This window comes from Sinocyclocheilus grahami, unplaced genomic scaffold, assembly GCF_001515645.1.
Source record: "Sinocyclocheilus grahami isolate Dianchi unplaced genomic scaffold, SAMN03320097.WGS_v1.1 scaffold549.1, whole genome shotgun sequence".
NCBI lineage: Eukaryota > Metazoa > Chordata > Actinopteri > Cypriniformes > Cyprinidae > Sinocyclocheilus > Sinocyclocheilus grahami.
Genome location: NW_015505728.1, coordinates 80185 through 103330, shown reverse-complemented (window position 1 = coordinate 103330; position 23146 = coordinate 80185). Strand labels below are relative to the sequence as shown.

The 23146-nt window shown below is 36.9% G+C and overlaps 1 protein-coding gene across 1 annotated transcript in view; it reads right to left on the bottom strand.

The window, feature by feature from the left end:
• The window catches only part of LOC107555900 (protein disulfide-isomerase A5-like), a 38806-nt gene extending 16551 nt beyond the window's left edge, over positions 1–22255 (bottom strand). Inside the window, exons 1-12 of the mRNA XM_016238842.1 lie at positions 22214–22255; positions 21587–21713; positions 18566–18653; positions 15455–15538; positions 15276–15321; positions 13763–13855; positions 13006–13066; positions 11545–11612; positions 9311–9402; positions 6447–6518; positions 2772–2908; positions 590–660 (exon numbers count right to left, since the gene is read on the bottom strand). Coding sequence (XP_016094328.1) covers positions 590–660; positions 2772–2908; positions 6447–6518; positions 9311–9402; positions 11545–11612; positions 13006–13066; positions 13763–13855; positions 15276–15321; positions 15455–15538; positions 18566–18653; positions 21587–21713; positions 22214–22255 — 981 coding nt within the window. The remainder of the gene's footprint in view (positions 1–589; positions 661–2771; positions 2909–6446; positions 6519–9310; positions 9403–11544; positions 11613–13005; positions 13067–13762; positions 13856–15275; positions 15322–15454; positions 15539–18565; positions 18654–21586; positions 21714–22213) is intronic.
• Positions 22256–23146: the final 891 nt, after the last annotated feature.

The following is a 23146-nucleotide window of genomic DNA, read 5'->3' as shown; positions in this document are numbered from 1 at the left end:
GGAACAGTGTTGTAAATACAACTTAACCACTGATTTCTAGTCGTGTCCTCTTTTGGAAGACCAACCAAAGTAGTTTCGCTTTCACAACGAAACACAGCATCACACACGGCGGGCTAGAGTGAGCAGCGGCCGGCGGCCTAGAGTGAGAGGAGGCTGGCTTGAGTGAGCGGCGGCGGCGGGCGGCCTTGCGGCAACCACATGTGGCGACCCCGGGCTGGACTCCACTTCGTCCACGGTGAAAGCCGATCTGGCAATCCACAGGGTGAAGGTGCGGCGTTATGCAAATCTTCCAACATTGTGACGTAGACATGTGGGGGCGTGTTAGAACGAGCCGTTTTAGGTAGGCGTGGCTGACTCTTAACTTTTATAAAGAATATCTCTTTGGATTTTAGACTTTAGTCTTTGAACCTTTACAGATCTTCTTTATGCACCAAGAGCTTGTAACACTCCAAAGAGAAAGGAAAAATTGAAATTGCATCATATGACCCCCCCTTTAAGTACTGTAGTTAAGTACAATACACCACTGCAAGCAAATATATGAGCATTATCCATTCCCTATATGTCAGAGAATTAGAATGAAGGAACTCACATCTGGCTCTCTATTGAGGATCTCAGCAGCTTCGTCATACTCTGGCTTCATCTTCTTACAGTGGCCACACCCTAAAAACCATCACAATTAAGAAAATTAGAATACGATTAATTTTAACATCACAAACATCACCTTTTTTTTTTTTTTTTTTTATAAAGTAAAACAAAATTCAAAAAAGAAAAAAGAGAAAAAGTGTGAAAATGTTTTTACTAAATGTTTACAATAGTGATTTGAAGTTGATGTGCACTTAAGATAATAATAAAATCTGATCAGCTCACAATCACCAGATTTGATATTACTAATTATGAGAATAATTGTGATATCTTGAGCTTCTTGAATCAAATCAGCATATTAAGAATAACAGTAATGGCTGCTGAAAATTCAGCTTTGCCATCACAAGAATAAATTATGTTTTAAAATATATTAAAATACAAAACAGTTATTTTAAATTGTAATAATATTTCCCAATTATGTTTTACTGTATTTCTGTATTACTGTAAATCAAATGCATGCAGCTGCGGTGAACATAAAAACTTGAAATTTTTTTTTTTTTTAATCTTTCCAAACCAAAACTTTTGAATGGCAGTTCATATACATCACAAAACATTTGGAAAACCCTGCTAGCCAAATGTGGTTTAATGGCTGGCCTGGTTTGACAGTTTTAAAGAGGTTTTGGGTACTTGAACTGCTAAACACTAACTTGACCAGGTTGAGAGGTCAACAAAATTAGCCAAACCAGCATAAAACGGCAAACCATCTATGTCGTTTTTTTTTTTCAATAGGGTTATGCATAATTGACACAGCACAAAAACAACCACTCGATATCCATAAAAGACTACAACATGTCAATCATAATCACAAACAGCACTCATCTGGAAAGAAATTATACTTCCTCTAAAGAGATCCCTTTCCAATTCCCCACCTGTTACATAATCATAAAAGCCTTTCCAGTAATCATAAGCCAGAACTCACTTAGTCAAGCCTGGATTTAATATGTATTTATTTACACTATGGGAATATGAACAAATCACGTCACTGATTCATAAATGGTTTGCATTTTTGCTAAGAACTATGTACAATAATTTATTATTATTATTAAGTAACTCAAAATCAGGTCACATGAAATTGCACACTGAGGGGAGGGGGGGAGGGGCGAGCATCAGCATGCATTTTGTCTAGTTAATCTGATGCAGGTAAAGAATCTTTTTTTTTTTTTGACAAACTCGAGTGTGCATTGAGAGGCCTAGCCGATGTTGTCATTGGCATTATAATAGCCGAGTGCATGTGAAGCGATGTTTGTGTGTGAACAAGGATATTGCATTTGACCTTGTAAAAAAGCAACCTCCCAAGAAATTTAAATACTACTAACATACTCGTATCAGCAAATCGGTGTCAGGTACAAACATTTGAGAATAAAATTGATAGACAAAAACATCAAGAGCACACAAGTGCAATTCAAACAACATAAAGAGAAGCTTTTTTTGTCTATCTCAGACCTAGTCAGTGGTTCAAATTAGACTTCGCTAAAAAAAAAAAAAAAAAAATACTTGTATTAAGGTAATTGGAGTACCATGTATAAACCATTGTACAGTATATGCATATTTGACAGTAGGCTATATGGATCATTGAGGACCATGGTATACTGTATATGAATGTACATTCATATATAGTATACCATGGTACTTCAGTATACTCCAGTGTACTTCAAAGACTACAACTAGTTCTGCCTTAATACACGTGCAAAGAATAATAATTGTTATCATAATAACATGTCCGAAACATAATCGTAATATAGCGATTTTGACAACTGGCTTGTCAAGCAAACATAATCCTAACAATTAAAGTTCACCTGAAAATGAAAATTATGTCATAATTTACTCACCCTCATGTCATTCCAAACCTGCAGAACTTTCTCTCTTCTGTGGAACTCAAAAGGTAGAAGGTAACAAAGTTTAAACTGTTTTTGTCCATATAAAGAAAGTCAATGGAGTCCAAATCTACAGTGGATGTCATTAACTTAAACTATATGGACAAATTTTTTTTGCATCCCACAGAATAAATAAAAGTCATATGGATTTGGAACGACATGAGGGTAACATAATTTTCTAACCCTTTGACTACCTTTATATTTAAAACCCATTCAAGCCCCAAGTCCTGCAAGAGCAGTGTTGTTGATACTCACAGGGAGCGTAGAACATGACCAGGGCTGAAGGATGCTCCTCCAGAAATGTGTCAAAAGACTCATCGGTCAGATGGAAGACCACCGAGCCGGACTCAGACCAGGGCACCTCTGGAGTTTTAGGCTGTGGCGGCTGGGGGCTGTGCAACATATTTAAACAAGTAGTTAAAAACATTTCCATTAGTCAAAATGTTTTTGTTGTTTCAAAGCCTGAAATTCATGACTTCAAAACCCTCCAAATGACTAATGTGAGACACCTAAGCTCTAAGTTGGACACTGCCAATTCACATCTCACAACTCATTTCAGCTCTACATCTGGTGAGGAACGGTCACACCCGCATGACTAAAGAGAGCTAGTCTGAGCTCGCAATTCACATCTGTCTTCCTCACGGGCCCTGTGCCCATATAAGTGTGGCCCAAATGATTCCTTCGTAAAGTGGATAGAGCCAAGAGCTTATCTCCTAGAAGTGCGTGAGCTGAAGACCAGCCAGAGGCAACTTTGCCAGGGATAAACACTGGCAAACACAACCATTCAGTGGGTAGCTCACAACCGTTCAGGAGTCATGGATGACAATTAATTTATCAGTCCCCCTAGAAGTGATAATAATTTAACTAAATCTTTGAAACAATACTGTTTAAAAGTTTAGAGTCAGCAAAATGTGTTCATGAAAGAAGTCTTTATGCTCACCCAGACTGCATTTATTTGATCAAAAATAGAAACAGTAGTAAAAACAGAAAGAAACTAATAGAAACCTGTAAAAACAGTAATATTGTGAAATATTATTAAAATTAAACTGCAAGCAGCAATTAAGGGGCCAAGCACAACAGAGGCAATGAGGAGCTAAGCAACCACGACAGGAAGCATCAGACGAGTTGAAAGAATTAGTAATTAAAGACCATTTTTGATGATTTTAAGCGAAATAGTTGAAAATCTAAAAATACAATCGCTTGTAATGTGACATAATTGCTTATCATTTTTTACCAATAGGTGGCGCTGCCAGCAAATGATAATGACACACATAGAGCTTGGTGTCAATATGTCAAAGAGTTGCAGAAATACAGACTCCGATCCAAATCGGCATCATGCCATCAAATTTGACAATGAGTTACACAAAACTGGTCTCAGATAAAAAAATAAAAATAAAAAAAAAACTTTTTGCTCCTAAACATTTGAATTGTGGTGCATTTTTCGATACATAGAGTAAACTAGATATTCTCGAACAGAACTGCGTGTTCCACTTTGTTGCCTAACCTCACTTTTTAGACAGACACAGGTGCATCTCAATAAATTAGAATGTCGTAGAAAAGTTCATTTATTTCAGTAATTCAACTCAAATTGTGAAACTCGTGTATTAAATAAATTCAATGCACACAGACTGAAGTAGTTTAAGTCTTTGGTTCTTTTAATTGTGATGATTTTGGCTCACATTTAACAAAAACCCACCAATTCACTATCTCAACAAATTAGAATACTTCATAAGACCAATAAAAAAAACATTTTTAGTGAATTGTTGGCCTTCTGGAAAGTAAGTTTATTTACTGTACATGTACTCAATATTTGGTAGGGGCTCCTTTTGCTTTAATTACTGTCTCAATTCAGCGTGGCATGGAGGTGATCAGTTCGTGGCACTGCTGAGGTGGTATGGAAGCCCAGGTTTCTTTGACAGTGGCCTTCAGCTCATCTGCATTTTTTGGTCTCTCGTTTCTCATTTTCCTCTTGACAATACCAAGATTCTCTATGGGGTTCAGGTCTGGTGAGTTTGCTAGCCAGTCAAGCACACCAACACCATGGTCATTCAACCAACTTTTGGTGCTTTTGGCAGTGTGAAGGAAGCATGAAGTGCTCCAAAATTTCTTGGTAAACGGGTGCAGTGACGTTGGTTTTCAAAAAACACAATGGACCAACACCAGCAAATGACATTGCACCCCAAATCATCACAGACGGTGGAAACTTAACACTGGACTTCAAGCAACTATGCAGCTATAACAGCTACGAGCTTCTCCACCCTTCCTCCAGACTCTAGGACCTTGGTTTCCAAATGAAATACAAAACTTGCTCTCATCTGAAAAGAGGACTTTGGACCACTGGGCAACAGTCCAGTTCTTCTTCTCCTTAGCCCAGGTAAGACGCCTCTGATGTTGTCTGTGGTTCAGGAGTAGCTTAACAAGAGGAATACGACAACTGTAGCCAAATTCCCTGACACGTCTGTGTGTGGTGGCTCTTGATGCCTTGACCCCAACCTCAGTTCATTCCTTGTGAAGTTCACTCAAATTCTTGAATCGATTTTGCTTGACAATCCTCATAAGGCTGCGGTTCTCTCGGTTGGTTGTGCATCTTTTTCTTCCACACTTTTTCCTTCCACTCAACTTTCTGTTAACATGCTTGGATACAGCACTCTGTGAACAGCCAGCTTCTTTGGCAATTAATGTTTGTGGCTTACCCTCCTTGTGAAGGGTGTTAATGATTGTCTTCTGGACAACTGTCAGATCAGCAGTCTTCCCCATGATTGTGTAGCCTAGTGAACCAAACTGAGAAACCATTTTGAAGGCTCAGGAAACCTTTGTAGGTGTTTTGAGTTGATTAGCTGATTGGCATGTCACCATATTCTAATTGGTTGAGATAGTGAATTGGTGGGTTTTTGTTAAATGTGAGCCAAAATCATCACAATTAAAAGAACCAAAGACTTAAACTACTTCAGTCTGTGTGCATTGAAATTATTTAATACACGAGTTTCACAATTTGAGTTGAATTACTGAAATAAATGAACTTTTTTAAATGAACGACATTCTAATTTATTGAGATGCACCTGTAGATCCAGCAGTCATTAAATATAAATAATCTATAAATATTTATACTTTTGTCTTTTTTATTAAATTTTTTCTCTCCTTGCTTTCTACTTCACAAAACAGAAAATTTTTAACAGTGATTTAATTTCAAACTCACATTTACCTGCCCTTAAACAACATGAAAATACAAACCAAGCTGTGACTGTGGCTGGTCTTATGACATATTGATCAAACAGTCTCTTCCAGTCTAAGTGGGAAGTTATTGACCAGAATAAGTGGACCAAATTTTATGCCAATAAAAAGGTTTTTCATACTACTCACAAACTACTAATGTGTCATGACAAAGCACATACCTTAACAATACAAACACTGCTCAGGACACAGTGCTTGTTAATCCGGTCTAGTTCATCTAGTATGGTTTCACAGCATCAGCAATGCCACTGAAGTTATTTCTCTTAATGTTGCTAGGCAAAATTTTGTGCCGCTGAATGACTGGAAGATTCATGCACTCCATAAATGACATGCTGCATTGCATGCACAGCTCTAGTGAAGTTAATCTCTGAGATGTGTAGATGTGCTGTAGACTGTAGTACATTTTGTTCACTTTGTCACTTTGATAGTTGGTTAAGACCTCATCAAAAGCCTCATCACATCTCTTTTAGGAGGCACAGAGGAGTGTTTACATCCAGTGTTTTACAGTGGGCATCATATCTTTCACACCACAGTTCCTGTAAAACACTCCCTGGGTAATGTTAGAGACCGCGGGCAGAAGTCCAAGATGTCACACCTCTTACAAACACAGTGATTCTTTACAGCTTTTAAAATAGTAAAGGGCGTAAGAATAAATAAAGAGAGGTTTGTATGTCTAGAGTTGAAATAAAGTTTACTCACTTTTTCAACCAATCAGTGATGTCTTTAGAGGTGGCTCCATAATTCTCATAGTGATGCAAGAATTTCCCCTTCCTTTTTGTAAAAAGAACAAAATGATTAATCATAAACTGGCTGATAAAATCCAAAGCAACACATATAATTTTATCATGAACAAACAAAACATTTTCACCAATATAAGATGGACACAAGAGATGTGGGATCGATTATGGCCCGCGTTCCTATCACGATCCCATTATTTCCTGTCCTCTCTCTACTCTATATAAAAACATGGCCAAAAGTTTGTAACAGAAGGTTTGTTCAAAGCTATTAGTATCGATTTTTACAAAAACATACTTCAAATCTTGCCTTCTTTCAGAAAGGACATCCTAAACGGGTGAAGTCAATATATATTAGTGCTTATTTTGTCAACATAAATTGCACTAGACAGCTTTTGATATTTGTACCCACACAACAAAAATCCAAGGCATCCAAGACTGCTGCTCGCTTCTTGCTGTCCAAGATAAACATTTTAAATGAGTGTCTGACTCAAAGCTAACTAAGCCATTTGGCCCAGGGCTCTTAGCATAATCAAAGACTTCAGCTAGCAGCCTTTGTGCCCTTACTAATCCATACAACCACAAGCAGACAAGATCACGAATGTATACAGAAATGCTTTTGAACACAGCAGTATGCGGAAGGAGGCTTCATGCATCGGAAACTCAAGTTTTATCTGCCATCATCTGCTCCCATTCTGTGACTGAAAATAATCTGCAGCAAGTGGGAGCTTAGCCGAGATGCTGGCAATGGACTGTCATTTGTAACTGTCACTAATCAGTTCGAATCCAAAAGCACTGTGGCAACCTAAACAAAGAAATGTAATAATAAAGTGGAAAACTCATGTTCGTCAAACAGAATTATCACTTTAGTGTCAGGTCGAAATCTTGATTTTTTGAGTTTTAGTCTCAAGTGAGTTTCAAACGGCAAGAGACCTCAAGCTTAAATGTAGATCTGTTTGCAAGCAGCAGACAATAAAATTAAATAAAATAAAATTTTCTATTTTAATTATATCTAAAGACGTATGCTCTCTTTGATCGGAAGACAAATAATGGATTAGTGAAATATTAATTGATTCAGTGCTGAGGTGGGGAGGTGTGGTGAAGTCGTGTAAAGATCTGGCCTTGGGCGGAGGGCCATGTTTAATTAACCTTTTAGTAATTAAAAGAGTTGTGAAATGAAGGAGCCCTAAAGAGAAGCTAAATGCACACAGCTGCTGCCACAAGTCTATATATACAGGAAAAATGCTCTGGACAAATTGCACCATGCAGAGAATACACATTAAAATTCTCTGATTCATTTAAGATCATAAATCATGCCTTTTGCTGGGGCTATTAGTTCTAGCATGCTACATATAAAAAGCTGCCCCAAAACTGTCTCAGAAATGAATTAATTTTAACCCTTTTAATATGCAAAGATTATTTTGTGGAAGAAACGAGTACTTTTTCAAATAACTCAAATCAATTCTCTGTCTGCAATGCTACATTGTGCAGTGGTCAAGAACACTGTGCACAAAGTTCAACATTTTTCAACAAATATTTACTAGAATTAACATTTTATATATTTAAATCTTTGATAAACAGAATAACTTAATAATGAAAGCCTTTAAATAGAATTCTTGGACTTTCATTATTTTTCTTTATCCATTATTTAACAGTATTGTAATACATTTAAAAGTAACACTCCACAAAACTAGTGTTCACTAAGGTGCATTTTCTTATGCTGACATTTCATGTACTTGGACTTTCGAGGAGAAAAAAAAGGACTGATGAATACTTCAAGGAAAAAGCACTGACATCATCTCCAAAAAATCTTCAGCCCTTAAAGGAACACTCCACTATTTTTGAAAATAGGCTCATTTTCCAACTTTCCTAGAGTTAAACAGTTGCAAGCACTTTTAGCTGCAGCTTCTGATTAGACCGTTAGCATCTCGCTCAAAAATGACCAAATAGTTTCTATATTTTTCCTATTTAAAACTTGACTCTTCTGTAGTTACATCGTGTACTAAGACCGATGGAAAATGAAAAGTTGTGATTTTCTAGGCCGATATGGCTAGGAACTATACTCTCATTCCGGCGTAATAATCAAGGAACTTTGCTACTGTACCATGGGTGCAGCAGGTGCAATGATATTACGCAGCGCCTGAAAATAGTCCCCAGCTAGGTAACTTCCAATAAGCCTGTTTTCAGGCGCTGCGTAATATCATTGCGCAAAATATAGAAACTCTTTGGTCCTTTTTGAGCGAGATGCTAACGGTCTAATCAGATTCAATGATCTATGCTAAGCTACAGCTAAAAGTGCTACCGCCAGACCCAGAGATCGGCTGAATGGATTCGAAAACGGTAAAACTCAACTGTTTAACTGTAGGGGAGTTGGAAAATAAGCCTATTTTGAAAATAGTGGAGTGTTCCTTTATTTGGACTGTAGAAGATGTACCATTCTGATCCTTCTTTCCTAGTCTTCTTCAAATGAATGAATTTACAACGCTATGACATTAGTGTTACAATAAAACAGAACTTGCTTAAGAAAAGTGTCAATATCAAGTACTTACAAAATACAACGATTTTCCTGGCAACATAACCTTAAGTTAATATTGCAATGACTTTTTTATTTGGCGATCTAGTTTCCTACAATTAAGTTACATAAAATTTCCTTCCTATTTTGTGGCATAAAATAATTTAATTGGCAACATTGGTATAGATATACACTGTAACATCAAAAGGGCTTTAATATCAATCAGATTTAAAGCTTAGCAATTTAGTCCATTTTATTCGGTTCTTCAAAAGATGACTTTGTTTGTGCACTCGAGTCAAGAATCAAGACAAACTTACTCAAAGTAGCAGAAGGTTGGGTAGCCCTTGACGCTGAACTCCTGTTTGAGCCCGTCAAACTCCGCCGGGTGCACGTTCATCCCAGCCAACACCTACACAAAAGCAATGAATTAGACTTGAAACAAACAATCCCTGTCTAGCACCTCAAATACAGGAAAATGAAGATGAATGGCCACATCAGTGAGTAAACAGAAAGCTTGTCGATACAGATGGCATGCAGCGAAGTGGCACACAGTAAATATCCATCTCTCTCATGACATTGCAAGGTTTGACCTGACATGCTAATCGCCCCCCGAAAGCAATTTCAACTCACTTTGGTTTTGGAGGAAATCTACTTTTAGTGACTACAGCCTCAGTTTACTTTGTGTTTGGACACATCAAAACATGAGGGAACCATTTTTATAGCATGTCACATTGCTAAGTTGAAAAAATATAGCTTGTGCCGTTAATTCAAACAAACTGCACCGTTATGACAGTCTATGCTTTATGATGTATTCCGAAATAAATGTATATTATCCTAGAGTAAGTCACAAATCGTCTCCGGTGGCCCGTACGCATCCGTCATGCCAATGAAAAATATGCAGACAAACTCTGCTGACCAGCGATTACCTCCCAAATCCATCAATGTTCCTGCAGTGCTATCATCTTCTCACCACACGTACGTGGAAACTCAGAAACACAGGAGGCAGCAAATCTACACGTTGCGTCCGTACCAGCAAGCTACCCTTTCGTTATGCAAATCTTCAAACGAGCAGCTTATTTACTAGTGCTACTGCAGTTAAAAGTAAAATACTGCTTAAATATCCCTCCATATGAAAAGAACAATAATGATAATAAATACTTTACAGTAAGGTTCAATTCATTAACATTAGTTAATGCATTAGGTGTCATAAAGAATGAAAATTTTTACAGTTTATTGATGTTTTTTGTTAATAAATGTTTGTTCAAAATACTATAATTATAGTATGTACAAGTTGAAATGGTAAAAGTTTATTAGTGTACACTACTGTTCACAATTTGGGGTTAGAGAGATTTTTTTTGAAAGAAATTGTTTTATTTAGCAAGGACGCATTAAATTGATCAACATATTTTGTTCTTTTCAACCTTCTACTCATCAATAAAAAATAACCTGTTAAAAAGTCCTGAAAAAATGCATCAAGCAACACAACAATAAGAAATATTTCTTAAGCACCAAATCAGCATATTAAAATTATTTCTGAAGGATCATGTGACACTGAGACTGAAGTAATGGATGCTGAAAATTCAGCTTTATCATCACAGGTAAAAATTACAATTTGAAATATATTAAAACAAAAAATATTTTAAGAATATTTCACAATACTAATATAATTGTAATCATATAAATGTAGCCTTTATTAGATTTTTCAAAAACATAGGGAAAAAAATCTTACAACCTCAAAAAGTAGTGTATGTATAAATTAACATTAAACTAGATTAATAAATACTGTAAAAGCATTGTTCATTGATAGTTTATGATACCTAACACTTTAAGTAATGTTATCAAATTTAAATGTATTTTAAAGTATTTCCAAAATAGTCATTTAAAAAAAATCTCTCCTGTGGAGTGGTTTTTGTTTATGCAATACATTTTTGAGTTTACCAGTAGATAAAACAAACAAAAGAACCTTTCCATGGTTTTAGCTACACAATACTAAGCAATGTTCTCTTGACTTACACAAGCTTCCATGTAGAAAACACTCCCGCTTTGACATGTACAGCTGGGTCTTCTTAAAAATTTTTAAATTTCGATTTGGACCATTTTAGTTTGAATGAAAGTATCTATGTTTGTGCTTCTGTGAACATTCTAAGATGAGAGATGGGGGAAAAGACGGAGGGAGATAAAAAAATATGTGAAATATGTGTGGTGAGGTATACTGTGGTTCTCCCAGCAGTGCACATAGAGATATTGAGCTGAGCTGGCATATAATCCATACTTCACCATAGACTTCAACAGCAGGAAGTATATCCTATAACTATACTATGAAATCAGCAGAAGGGCTTTTAAGCAAAATTGCTTCTTCCTCTAATGAGGGGGAACTAAACATTCGGTCAAAAAGGCACATCAATGGTTTTTGCAAAAACATCCCACCTGTTAGGTAATTAAATTCAACAACTGAATCAGAAAAATGTATTGAGATACAGTCTAGCAGGGGGAAAAAAGGAAACAGAGGAATCAATAGGCCATGATTCTGACATGCTAATAGTGTACTTACATATTTCCCTTTTGTCTCAGTGGCTGCTTGCTGGAAAATCGGCTGCATCCTTTTACATACGCCACACCCTACATGTAGAAGAGATGTTACAGTGTAAGATGCATTAGTGAAAAACATCCAGAGCCTATTGCCACAAATGGAGCAATGTATAAATCACAGCTCACACAGATGTCACTTTCAAAACCAAACAGCTTTCTGTAGGTAAATGTGGTGAAACCAAGTGACCAAAGTGGAGCATTGCAAAATCTGTGTGAGAATCTTTCGTCCTTGCAAGAAATTCATGATCGCACACATTCCTATTGAAATGACTAGATTTCCCAATGATAAATATGATCACACCATGTTTTTTTACAGAAAGGCTGCACACAATATTACTCAACATTACTACTATGATACCATGTTTATAGAGTAAATGCACCAAAGTTTAATACTTACATTACTATTCAAAAGTTTTGGTTTGAAGATTTAATGTTATTTTTATTGTATCAAAATTACAGTAAAAACTGTAAAATTGTGAAATATTTTTACAATTTAAAATCACAGTTTTTTTTTAATGTAATATATTTAAAAATGTAATTTATTCCTGTGATGGCAAAGCTGTCTTCAGTGTCACATGATCCTTCAGAAATCATTCAAAAGTGCTGATTTGGTGCTCAGAAACATTTCTCATGTTAAAACAGTGTTGCTGCGTAATACTTTTGTGAAAATTGTGATACATTTCTTTTCAGGATTTCTTTGATGAATATAGAATCCAAAATATAGAATTCAGAATGCATTTAAAATGCAAGTCTTCTGTAGCATTATGCCTTACTGTCAATTTTGATCAATTTATTGCATCCTTACTGAATAAAACATATATATATATATATATACAGTATATATATATATATATATATATATATATATATAAAACTGATACCAAACTTTTAAATTTACACTACCTTTAAGTATTTTATCAAATGAGAAAAGGTAATGGTGATAGTTTTATTAACCCTATGGCTACACGTTAAGTTTAACCTTAAGAAGCACTTTTCAATGGATAATGTCTGGAGTCTTGGCAGAAAAAAAAATGAAAGAGTTGGTACTGCCCAGAAGTTCTCTACATTTGTCAATCTAAATATGATTTTGGCTGATTCCTTATCTTCAAGACTTAGTATTGCAGTAATGAGCTTTTGGGTTCCTCTGAGCACTACACAAGGAATTAAGATGAATGAGAAAAGTCTTTGGAAGTTAAACTCTTGTTTATGTCACACTGACAAATGCTGGACATCTTCATGAAATCTCGACTGCATTCTGGACATCTTCATGAAATCTCGACTGCATTCACAACCTACATTGATTCAGACACACACAATCACACTTCACAGGAATTGTTTTGCTTGAACATGGCACTTCTTGCATGAACACAGTTTGCATCATGAAGTGACTAGTAGTGGATGATTACAGACAGAGGTGACTCACATGGGGCATACAACATCATGAGGATGGGCCGCTCCTCTCTTTTCAGCAGCTTACGGAAGTCCTGCAAACCAAACAGCATAAATTGAGTTTGTCAAACACTTTAGAAGAATTTTAGGTGATCTCAGTAAAACCAACAAACAAGGGCAGAGATTTCCTGGCCACTTTCGTTAACATGATATATTGCTTCATTACTTCATCACAAACCAGCACAGTGCTAGTAATCAACTCTCTAAACCACAGAAAAAAAAAGGAAATGTTAGAAATTACTGAGCTCTTCAAAGATGTTTCAAAGACTTCATTATTAAAAGTGTAGCTGTTGACCGTCATCTGCAGTGTGTGCTTTCTGTTTTGAAAAGAGGCTATTGCGGAACATATTTGACTCAATCTATTTTAAAGTACACAATTTATTTCACTGTCAAGTATATACTACAACATCATGAATCTGTCTTCAGATTTAACTTTTTTCTTTTTCACATACCCAAATGATCTAAAAATTTAAGGCTAGGGCATTTAAGACAACATTTGTTTCTGGACACCCAGGCCAGCTGCCAGATTTAGCCCCTAGAGACAGAAGAATAGACAGGTTCTTCTACTGCAGATTGTTCAGCTACATCAGCGGTGGCGAACTCCGGTCCTGGAGAGCCGCAGCCCTGCAGAGTGCTACATGTCTTTTGTTCTGTATAAAGTTCCCACACCTGATAAATACTTAGCAGAAAACCGATCTTCGCTGCAGTGAGCTTTAGCGAGAGATACTTACCTTCTCTGACTCAATGTGAACAACATCTTTAGCCTCAGAGTTCTCCTCCCACAGGGGGGCACCTGCAGGGTCTTTCAGGAAAGCCACCATGGACTAAAAGAGGTGAGAGAATAGATAGAAACTTTGAAAAGAGACCATTAGAGAGTCATCTTTCACTGTCAAAATATGGTCAACTCACTGTATGCATTTCATTTTAATAGTGAATCATTGTGAGATCAGAGGTAGGGGACTATTTGCACAATAGGGTGTAGACTTCCATTCAAAAGTTTGGGGTCGGTAAATTTGTAATTTTTTTTAAATGAATTCTCTTATGCTTATACAGTACAGAAAACACAGCAAGACATTTATATTATAAAAGAATATAAAAAAATATGCTCCAGTCTTTAGTGTCACATGATCCTTTAGAAATTATTCTAATATGCTGATTTGGTGCTCAAGAAACATTTATTATTATAATCAATGTGAAAAAACAGTTTTGGTGCTTAATATTTTTTGTGGAAACTGCGTTACATTTTTTCAGCATTCTTTCATGAATAGAAAGTCATTCAAAAGAACAGCATTTATTTGAATACGATTTATAATAGTTTTTACTGTCACTTTTGATCAGTTTAAATAATCCTGAATAAAAGAATTACTTTCTTTCAAATAAATAAATCAACTAAAACAATCTTACTGACCACAAACGTTCAAACAGCTACTAAAATAATAAAAAAAACAACATCAATGGACATATTTCTAAAATATAGTCAGATCTGTATCCAAACTTGCTCTAAGTGTGATCTAACTTGAATATAAAAAAGTGCAGAGATTGATCACCAATGAAAACCAGTCCTCTCTTGTGCAATTACTCTAATTTATCTCCTAATCTATGCATGCAAGACATTAGGAAATAAGCACTCCCTTGACATGAAGCGCTCAAAGTACGGCTTTACTGCTGTACCAAGGGAAAATGAAGAGCAATATGTGGTACTTAACCGCAGGTGCATTTAATAAGAGCTCCCTATTCTTTCCACACCAGTGGCGCCAGCGAACATGTCCCATCACTATCTCATCATCCAGCATAGCTCAGCTCATTCATTTTTAACATATTCACATTACAGCTCTCCTCGTTCCAGAGACATTCATCAACGCCTCGTCACATTTGGTCATAATTGAGCCGAAAGGCGTGTGGAGAATGATAGGTGAGAGAAACCAATGGGGGACCAGTTTGATTCGTCTACTTATGAACCAAGGGCTTCTGGCTCTAGTGCTTCAGGCTGTGTACTGTGAAATAGCAGCAATGGGAAAACCGGACATCGAGCGAGTAAATAGCAACAGAGTGAATCATTCACTAACAGATGACAGAGTACGCATCCGAAAAGGCACTCTGACGCTATTTAGTAAAAATACAGATTGTCAATCCATATGTCTAACAAAGAAATATTGATGAACTGGGTTCTGGAAGAAGCTTCAAAAATGCTGTGATTTGTGTCAGAGATGACTTCATCAAAATGCAATTTTCTGATAAAATTACCTTAAATGTGGCTGGTCTGTTGTATTCTGTGTGGAAGGTCCCATCTCTAAAAGCAACAAAAAACTTAAAGATGAATTGCTGTGCTCATGCTTCTCAGTAATAATAAATTATAATATCTCCAACTACCATTGTTACAGTACATGACTCTCAAAAAAAAAAAAAAAGAAGACTATTCTTACTTATAATGCAAGACCTCGACTCCATTGGTTTTCGAGCTGGGGTCTACCTTGACTTTTTTACAGAGTTTGCGTCCTTCTGAATCCCTGTGGAGGGGAACCAACAGAAAACATATGAATATTCAATCACTTAACAGAATCACATTCAGTAAATAATGCATATAAAACAGTTATTCATGAAATCAGACAAAATTACAATTGTAATATTTGATTATTATATTATGTGTATTAAAAACTACTAGTTAAAATACACACATTTCTTTGATTTTCTTAAATTTTACTTTCTTTAAATTCAAATTACAATATTTAACTTTGTTAGCAAACTCTGAAGGACCTATGAATGGTGCACAACACTGGAAAAAATGCAAGGAAAACAAAAGTTTAAAGCAGCCATGTTCAGTCAAGTGTCTGCAAGCACAATCAATTAACTTCATACTTTTTGTGCAAACTCAGAGGCGAAAGCGAACATTAAGTCATAGCGAATTATGCTCAACAAATATTATAATCACATTATTCTATTATAACACAAGTCCTCGAAGGACATTTGTCATGCAAATTGATGCAGCCAAAAAGTGAAGTGATACAATTAATGTCCCAAGACATTAAATAAATTGCTGTAGCAGCAATACGAGACCACTCATGGGAAGCGACAGATGACCACAGCAATAAGCTAATGTAAGGGCCGCTTCTAAGTTTGGCAAACCCTGTCATTCTTCTCTTTTTGAAGGACAAGACATTCAGCTGCTACAGTGTATTATACATAAACTCTGCTTGCTTTAATTCAGAGCCACAGGTCTCTAGATAAGAAGAGTTAAGTGTTTTTTCCATCCCGCTCCACTTTAGCAATTCCTTGCAGCAGAATAGCATGCTTCAAAACGTCCTGCACATTAAATGGATTTTGTACAAGTATGTGGTACTGGTGATAGGCATTGTGTAGACAGGGCACATTCAACAATGTGCTACACTTTGAATCCCAAGACTCTTTTAAAGCATTAATTCCATGCACTTTATTGTTTTATTTGATATGTTACATTTTATGTTAAATAATAGTTTATGTAGTGTGAAAAGTAGCTATAACTAAACATCATACACTCACAGAAATAAAGGTACAAAAGCTGTCCCTTTAGGTACAAAGGTGTATCTTTTGAAAAGGTACCACCCAAGTGACTGCTTTTGTACCATTTTCTTTTTCTGAGTGTACAGTATGTCTTTATCTCAAGAAGTAAAATCATTATGACTCTTTCTACATGATGAAAAGTAAACAAATTCAGTCCATTTTCACAATTTTTTATGCAAACTGCATTGCAGACCGAATTCATCATGCTCAGCCATTAAACCCTGTTACTCATGTTATTGTAAGAAATTTATGGGGAAAAAAAAAAACTACAAATACACTTTTTTTGAAGGTTAAAAAACTACTTTCACTGGCCAACTGCTGAAAAAACGATTTTTAGGGGATTTTTGGCCCTGTTTTGTATCCTATTTATGGGAAAGTGCCACAGAGGGATTCAAAAGTCAGTGCTTTCTGAATTCACTGCACAAAAAATGAATGCTCCAGTTCCAGACAAATTCATCTTTGTCATACAGCCAATGACAAAAAATAAAAACAGCAACAAAGCACTCCATCTTCACACTTGCACCTCAACAGATCCTGACAACAGAAAGGACCCACAATTACCTGGTCCCACTGTCACCGCATATACGCCCACACCCTCCCAAAGAGATCCAGATCTCTCCATTGTAAAGACTCTCCTTCCCTTGAGCGATAATGAGCATGGAAATGTATTACATAAGGACAAATAGGAGCAGCAGAGAGGACTCAGCAGCGATCGAAAGCCCCATGCTAATGGAAATTCAAAGAGATGGAATTCAATTATGCTTCTGACAGAATCCACCCCCAACCGGCTTCATTCCTTAAAGGTAGATGAGACGCCATCATTAGCGTTATGCATTTCCCACGTAACGCCTTTGTGGGAGGACTGAGAGAGGTGCGGTGGAGATCAGAGCTCAGTCTGTCAGGTGGGAAACTCAATTAGACATGCTGTGTCGAACGAGCTGACTCAGGATCACAGATGGCAATGAGCATGCATGGGTAGATATGCCCCTTCATTCCCTTCCCAGCCCCAGCTTGGGACGCCAAAATAATTGGTCGTCCTTTTCAAGCTGTTCTAAAGCATGAGAGTCAAGGGTCAAGTCAATAAGTTTTGCTTGCAGGGGGTTTGAAAGGGTTATCCAAGGGTCAAAATTGCTGAAAGTGGTTAGTGTGTGATTGCTGGCTTCAAACAAGTCGAGTGGACAAATTGGGAAGTTGAAAACCAAGTAAAGTTTGAAAAAGTAGCTGTTTTATTTGAACAAGTTTTCATAAAAAATCCAAATGGATTGTTTAGATTCCAGAATTATTTCATTCCCATTTTCTTCATACTGATCTTGCTCTGTCCATGACCTACTTCCTTAATGGTATCCCCCAGTGGACTGCAGCTGGCCATCTCTCAGGTCCCTGTCATCTGTAGAAAACATGTGGGCGTATCTCTGCTTTGGTCTACCACACTGCTGCCTGTGTGAAGTTACTTTTTTTAAACCCAGCTTTATATAAGTTCTTCACATAGGGGACCCAATGTACCCAAGCCAGTCTCAAGAAGGTGCTTTAAGGATTGGCTAGGCTTTTTTTGTGTCTGTGTTTTGGTGCTAACAAGACAGTTTTCATTGCCTGCAACATCCTACCAAGTACCACCTAGCCATTACGAAAGGATTCAGAGCCCAGCTTTGATTGCTAATCATTAGAAACATCAAAACAACTTTTGTGATATCTCTTTCTCAAAGCAGAGGCAGACAGAAGATGCTGAGCTGTGACATGCATGAGCTGAAGAAGGATGCAATGAAACAAGATAATCCAAGGTAATCACCACAGACACTGATGCAGATATAACCTGTGCACATGAGTTATAATTGAGGCTTAGGAGATCATATTGCGAAGAATCAAAAGGGTTTTTCACACTGCACTTAACCCTACTTTCTTTTTGAAATAAAAAACCTGGTCACACCTGGTAAAGACAGTATTAGAAATAAAGCAACACCAACAAGTTGATCAGAAGAGTTAAATCGATTGGTACTCACCCACAGTTTAACCAGGCGATGGTACCCTGACCTTTCACAGCCTGAGCCACATCAGACAGCAGCTTTAGATGAGCACCTCCAGATGAAGCTGAGGACACAAAAAACACATTTAGACAACTGTAGAAGACATGTTGTGGAGACCGCAACACCTTTAAATATCATAAGCTTGTATTTAGTGTATGCCAGTGGTCTCTAACACTGTGTCCATGGCACCTGGTAGCCTGCATGGAGCCTGCATGTCACCTGCAGAGCTCATGCTATAAATAGCCTCAATTAAAATGCTTAATTTCCCATCATTTATTTTTATAACACATGAAATTACAGAAAGCATTGGAACATTTTACATACAATTAAAATATGATTTTTAATAATTTTACAAGTATATTTTTATGTTTAGCTAGTACATCTGATCTGCATTCTCATAAGATACTAAGCGAGCTATTACTAGTTCAAAGATCTGTGTGTAAGAGTGAGAGAAAATCAGTTTTGACTGGTGTTTACAAGAAAGCCTTCATTCTGACTGTGCTATCAGTCAGATTAATAACGGATTATTTAACTGCATGTAAACAGATATTCTGAGCTAAAATCTTTGCAGGGGAATATATGAATACATACACAAATAGAATAAAAGGTCTACAAATGGCATGTTTTTACATAAAAATATGATTCATTCAAAAGAAATTCAACACTACATTCCATAAACAGTTCAACATTTCAGGTAAAACAGGAGTACATAAGTGACAGTAAAGATATAATTTTACAAAAGATTTACATTTCAAATAAATGTTGTTATTTTGAACTTTCTATTCATCAAATAATCCTGAAAAAAAATGTATAATGGTTTCCACAAGAATATTAAGCAGCACATCCATTTTAAATATCCATTTATCAAATACACGCAGCCTCGTCTTTCAAAAAAAACATTTTTAAATCCAGTAAAGCATAAAAAAGGGTAATTTAGTCAATCAGTTTATCTGAGACTAAAGTTCCTTTATATTTTCTACATACTACTATACAATACATACTACAATATTTGGTGAGTACATGAATTCAGATGTTCATGACATCTAGTTCCTTTAGTTTGTTTGATTGGTGCAAACTCGAGTTCACATAAAAAAGCAATCTGGTTTGGAAATGAAACCCTATTGATTACATATACATGCTTGTACAATTCCACATCCATCATTTTCTTAAAATGAGTGGCGAGGGATTGCAGCAGTCGTCAGACCAAGCGCAATGTTTACTGGGTGATAAACACATAGGTAGTAGAGCTAAAAGTATTGATCAAATATAAATGAATGAATGATAAAACCCAAAAAGGTGAAGTGGATGTTGTTCTCTATTTTTAAAAGCATTTCTACCAGTAGTACTCATGTTGATGATGAAAGCATTTGCCAACACACCTCAGTACAAAACAACAGCACACAGTGTGAAAGTACTACGTGTGAAAACACAGTGATAGTTTCACTACACCCCAGATTTACACATTTGTGACAGTCTGGGATCATCTACTACACCACTGAACCCACAATCTGCTTTTCTTCCCATTAGTCACATCGGTCAAGGTCAAAAGGACATCGATTTCGCGGTTCTGCCTTGTTTTTCAGTTCGAAATCGAAAGAAGGACGTTTAAACCAGTACGGTTTTGAATGAGAAGTGCCTATGCACCACCTGATCTAGAATGCATTCCTGCAATCTAAAGGACTATCACAGTTAGCAGGATGCATCTAATGGAAATGCTTCACAGGATGAGTAGCACTAGTCAGCCATCAATCAAATGCACTGTTCGATACACAGTCTTATCCAATGACCTCATGTGCTCGAAATGAGTCGTGAATTATGAAACAAATAAATCTTGCATAGCAAGACCTTGAGAGGCTCTTTCCCATGCTTTGTGGGTGGGAGATTGTTTATGGACCGTTCATCCATACGGTACCCATATATGGCGCATTGCCTGCTGGTTCTGCTAATAACACCCAGGAGTGGTGCAAATGAATATGCAGTGTTAGGAGGTAGTTTTTTTTCTTCTAAAAGCTGGGAGAGAGCGATGCATTAGGGTGTTTAGGAGTTTAGAGTGTTGAAGTTCTTTATCTACTCGGTCTATGGCCATAAGATTTATATTTTGACATCTAATGAGTGTGGTAAGTACAGAATACTCCAAGTGTACTGTACAAAAGGTCAAGTATCTAAAGGCACCAACATGTTTTTGGCAATGAAAGCAAAGCTGACCTACCTATTGTGGCGTGACAGGTGTGTTAGCATATAGCAGAATCATACCTTCTCAATTAATTTTCCCTTAGGGCGTGTAACACATACACTTCTAGCAACGCAAGCTTGATTTTATGCATCACGTTCCGAAATGTGTCATGGTGCAAATCACAATGAATGTACACACTGCATAACCATAAAGTATCTACTTCTATGGCAAGTTTTCTCTTTCAAGTTAAATACCGTCATGGTGGAACGACAGTTTGAAGAGAATCTTGCTGAGCAAGTTAAAGTCAGCATGTTTATAACTAACACAGGGCTCAAGAGTAAGAAATTCTTGCTGGCCCAGTTGGACCAGTAATTATGATTACATGTCCAGTCAACATTATCTCTGGTCCCGTTTTAATTTTAGCAATGCACACTACCGTTAAACAGTTTGGGGTCTGTAAGATTTTTTCATATATTCATTTATTTATTTGTTTTTGATAGATGACTCTTATGCTGCATTTATTTAAATACAGTAAAAAAATTAAATTAAATAAAACCGGGAATATTGCGAAATATTTTTTTATATATTTTTTCAATTACAGGGCAGTGGACCATCTTTACTGTTGATCCCTGTAGCAACCTGAGTAATAACACATTCGGTTAAATAGCACCAACTTTTGTAGGTAACGTAAAAACATACCTTTTGACCTTAGGGATCACTAAAACACATTTATTGGCAGTTGCATACTAAGACATCTTGGCATTTTTTGGCTGCTAAAGCTGTAATACTTTTAATGCATTTGAAAAACAACAGTGGTGACTGACCTGACTTGGTATACAAGACAAGCACATTAGTTCTGGTCCTCAGAAGTTTCTTGAAATCCTTGTGATCACTGACTTTCTCTATGAGCGGAGACACCTTCGTTGCCTGCAGGGCGGATGACACTGCAACCTGAGGAGGTGAGACAGACAGAGATCATCGTTTTTCACTGTCAAGGCCAAACACCATAGGCGATTCAAAACAATATCCCCAACTGCACGCCAATATAATTGTGGCATTTGTGCAAAATGACGACAATGTGTCAAACCATGATGACAGAGGAGAAACGACAAACAAGAGCCAGTATAGCATAAAGCAGTTACATCACATCCATATATCACTCTTTACCGATTGCAAACAACTGGAAAAGAGTTTAGCGAATAGCGGTTGGCCACACAATAGGAACTGCACTACATAAATTCCAAAACATCAGCTTAAAATATAAAATAAAACAAAATAAAATATTAAAATATTAAATAAAATATAGTTTCTCACAAAAGTGCCCTGAAATAAAAAATAAAATATTACAATATTAAATAAAATATAGTTTCTCACAAAATTGCCCTGAAATAGCTTCTAATATTGTGCTCTGATGTGAGACTTATGTGTTGCCCTGTGGTGGGAGAGCATACTCTCTCTGCCACACTCTCCATCAGTCTTCCCAGCAGAGGCATGCGATTCTGAGTTCAGATGGAGCTGAGCCGATAAAGCGACAACAGATAAAGGTGCTGTCATCTAAAGAAGAGGAAAATGACAAGATCAGACAGACCATGTCACAAACTGAGACAGTGACCCAGCCTATCACACGTCCTTATCATCTCCCTATGCCACATGCCTGAAGTGAAAAGACACTACCACAATGAGCAGAAATTAATGCTCAACCGCTAGTGGACAAGATAGATCAAATGTTATTTACAAAATGACATGTTGAAAGAAAACTCATTTGGTCTGTCGGGATGTTTTTTAATAGCTGATCGAAAGTCTTTGAGAATGTCTGTAGAGTTTCCATTTCAACATACCAGATATTGAAGAGAAACTTTTAAAGGTCCCCTGAAATGCTTAGAAACATGCAGCGTTACTCTGTGTTGACGTCATCTGAACTGAAAGAGGAAGACAGGGCGGGACATATCAAGCAGCCCTGCCCCTTTTTAAAATAGCCAATAGCGTTCGTTTATATCACAGCTTGGGCTAGAGCCGTTCAGAGCCGTTGAGCTCTGTAAAGCCGCATTTGACAGGATATGCCAGCCACAATCTCATCCATATTGCTATAAAATATAGCATTCTGTGTAGAATTCAAATAGCTCCGATACATTTTGGGGTCTGCGCCGACTCACGCATGTGATCCGCTCCGTGCTATCGTGTCTCTGGACCGGAGCAGAGTGTGTGCGCGGTGTGGTGGTTAGCGTGACACAGCGCGAAACCAGACTTCTTTTTTTCCTCAATGGAAAGCATATTTACACTGTTTGAATCGTTCCCTGTCCCATATATAGTGCACTACGTGCCATTCACTGTACAGAAAATACTAATTCTATGGACAAGTGACCGATTTCAGCCGCGGCTTCAGC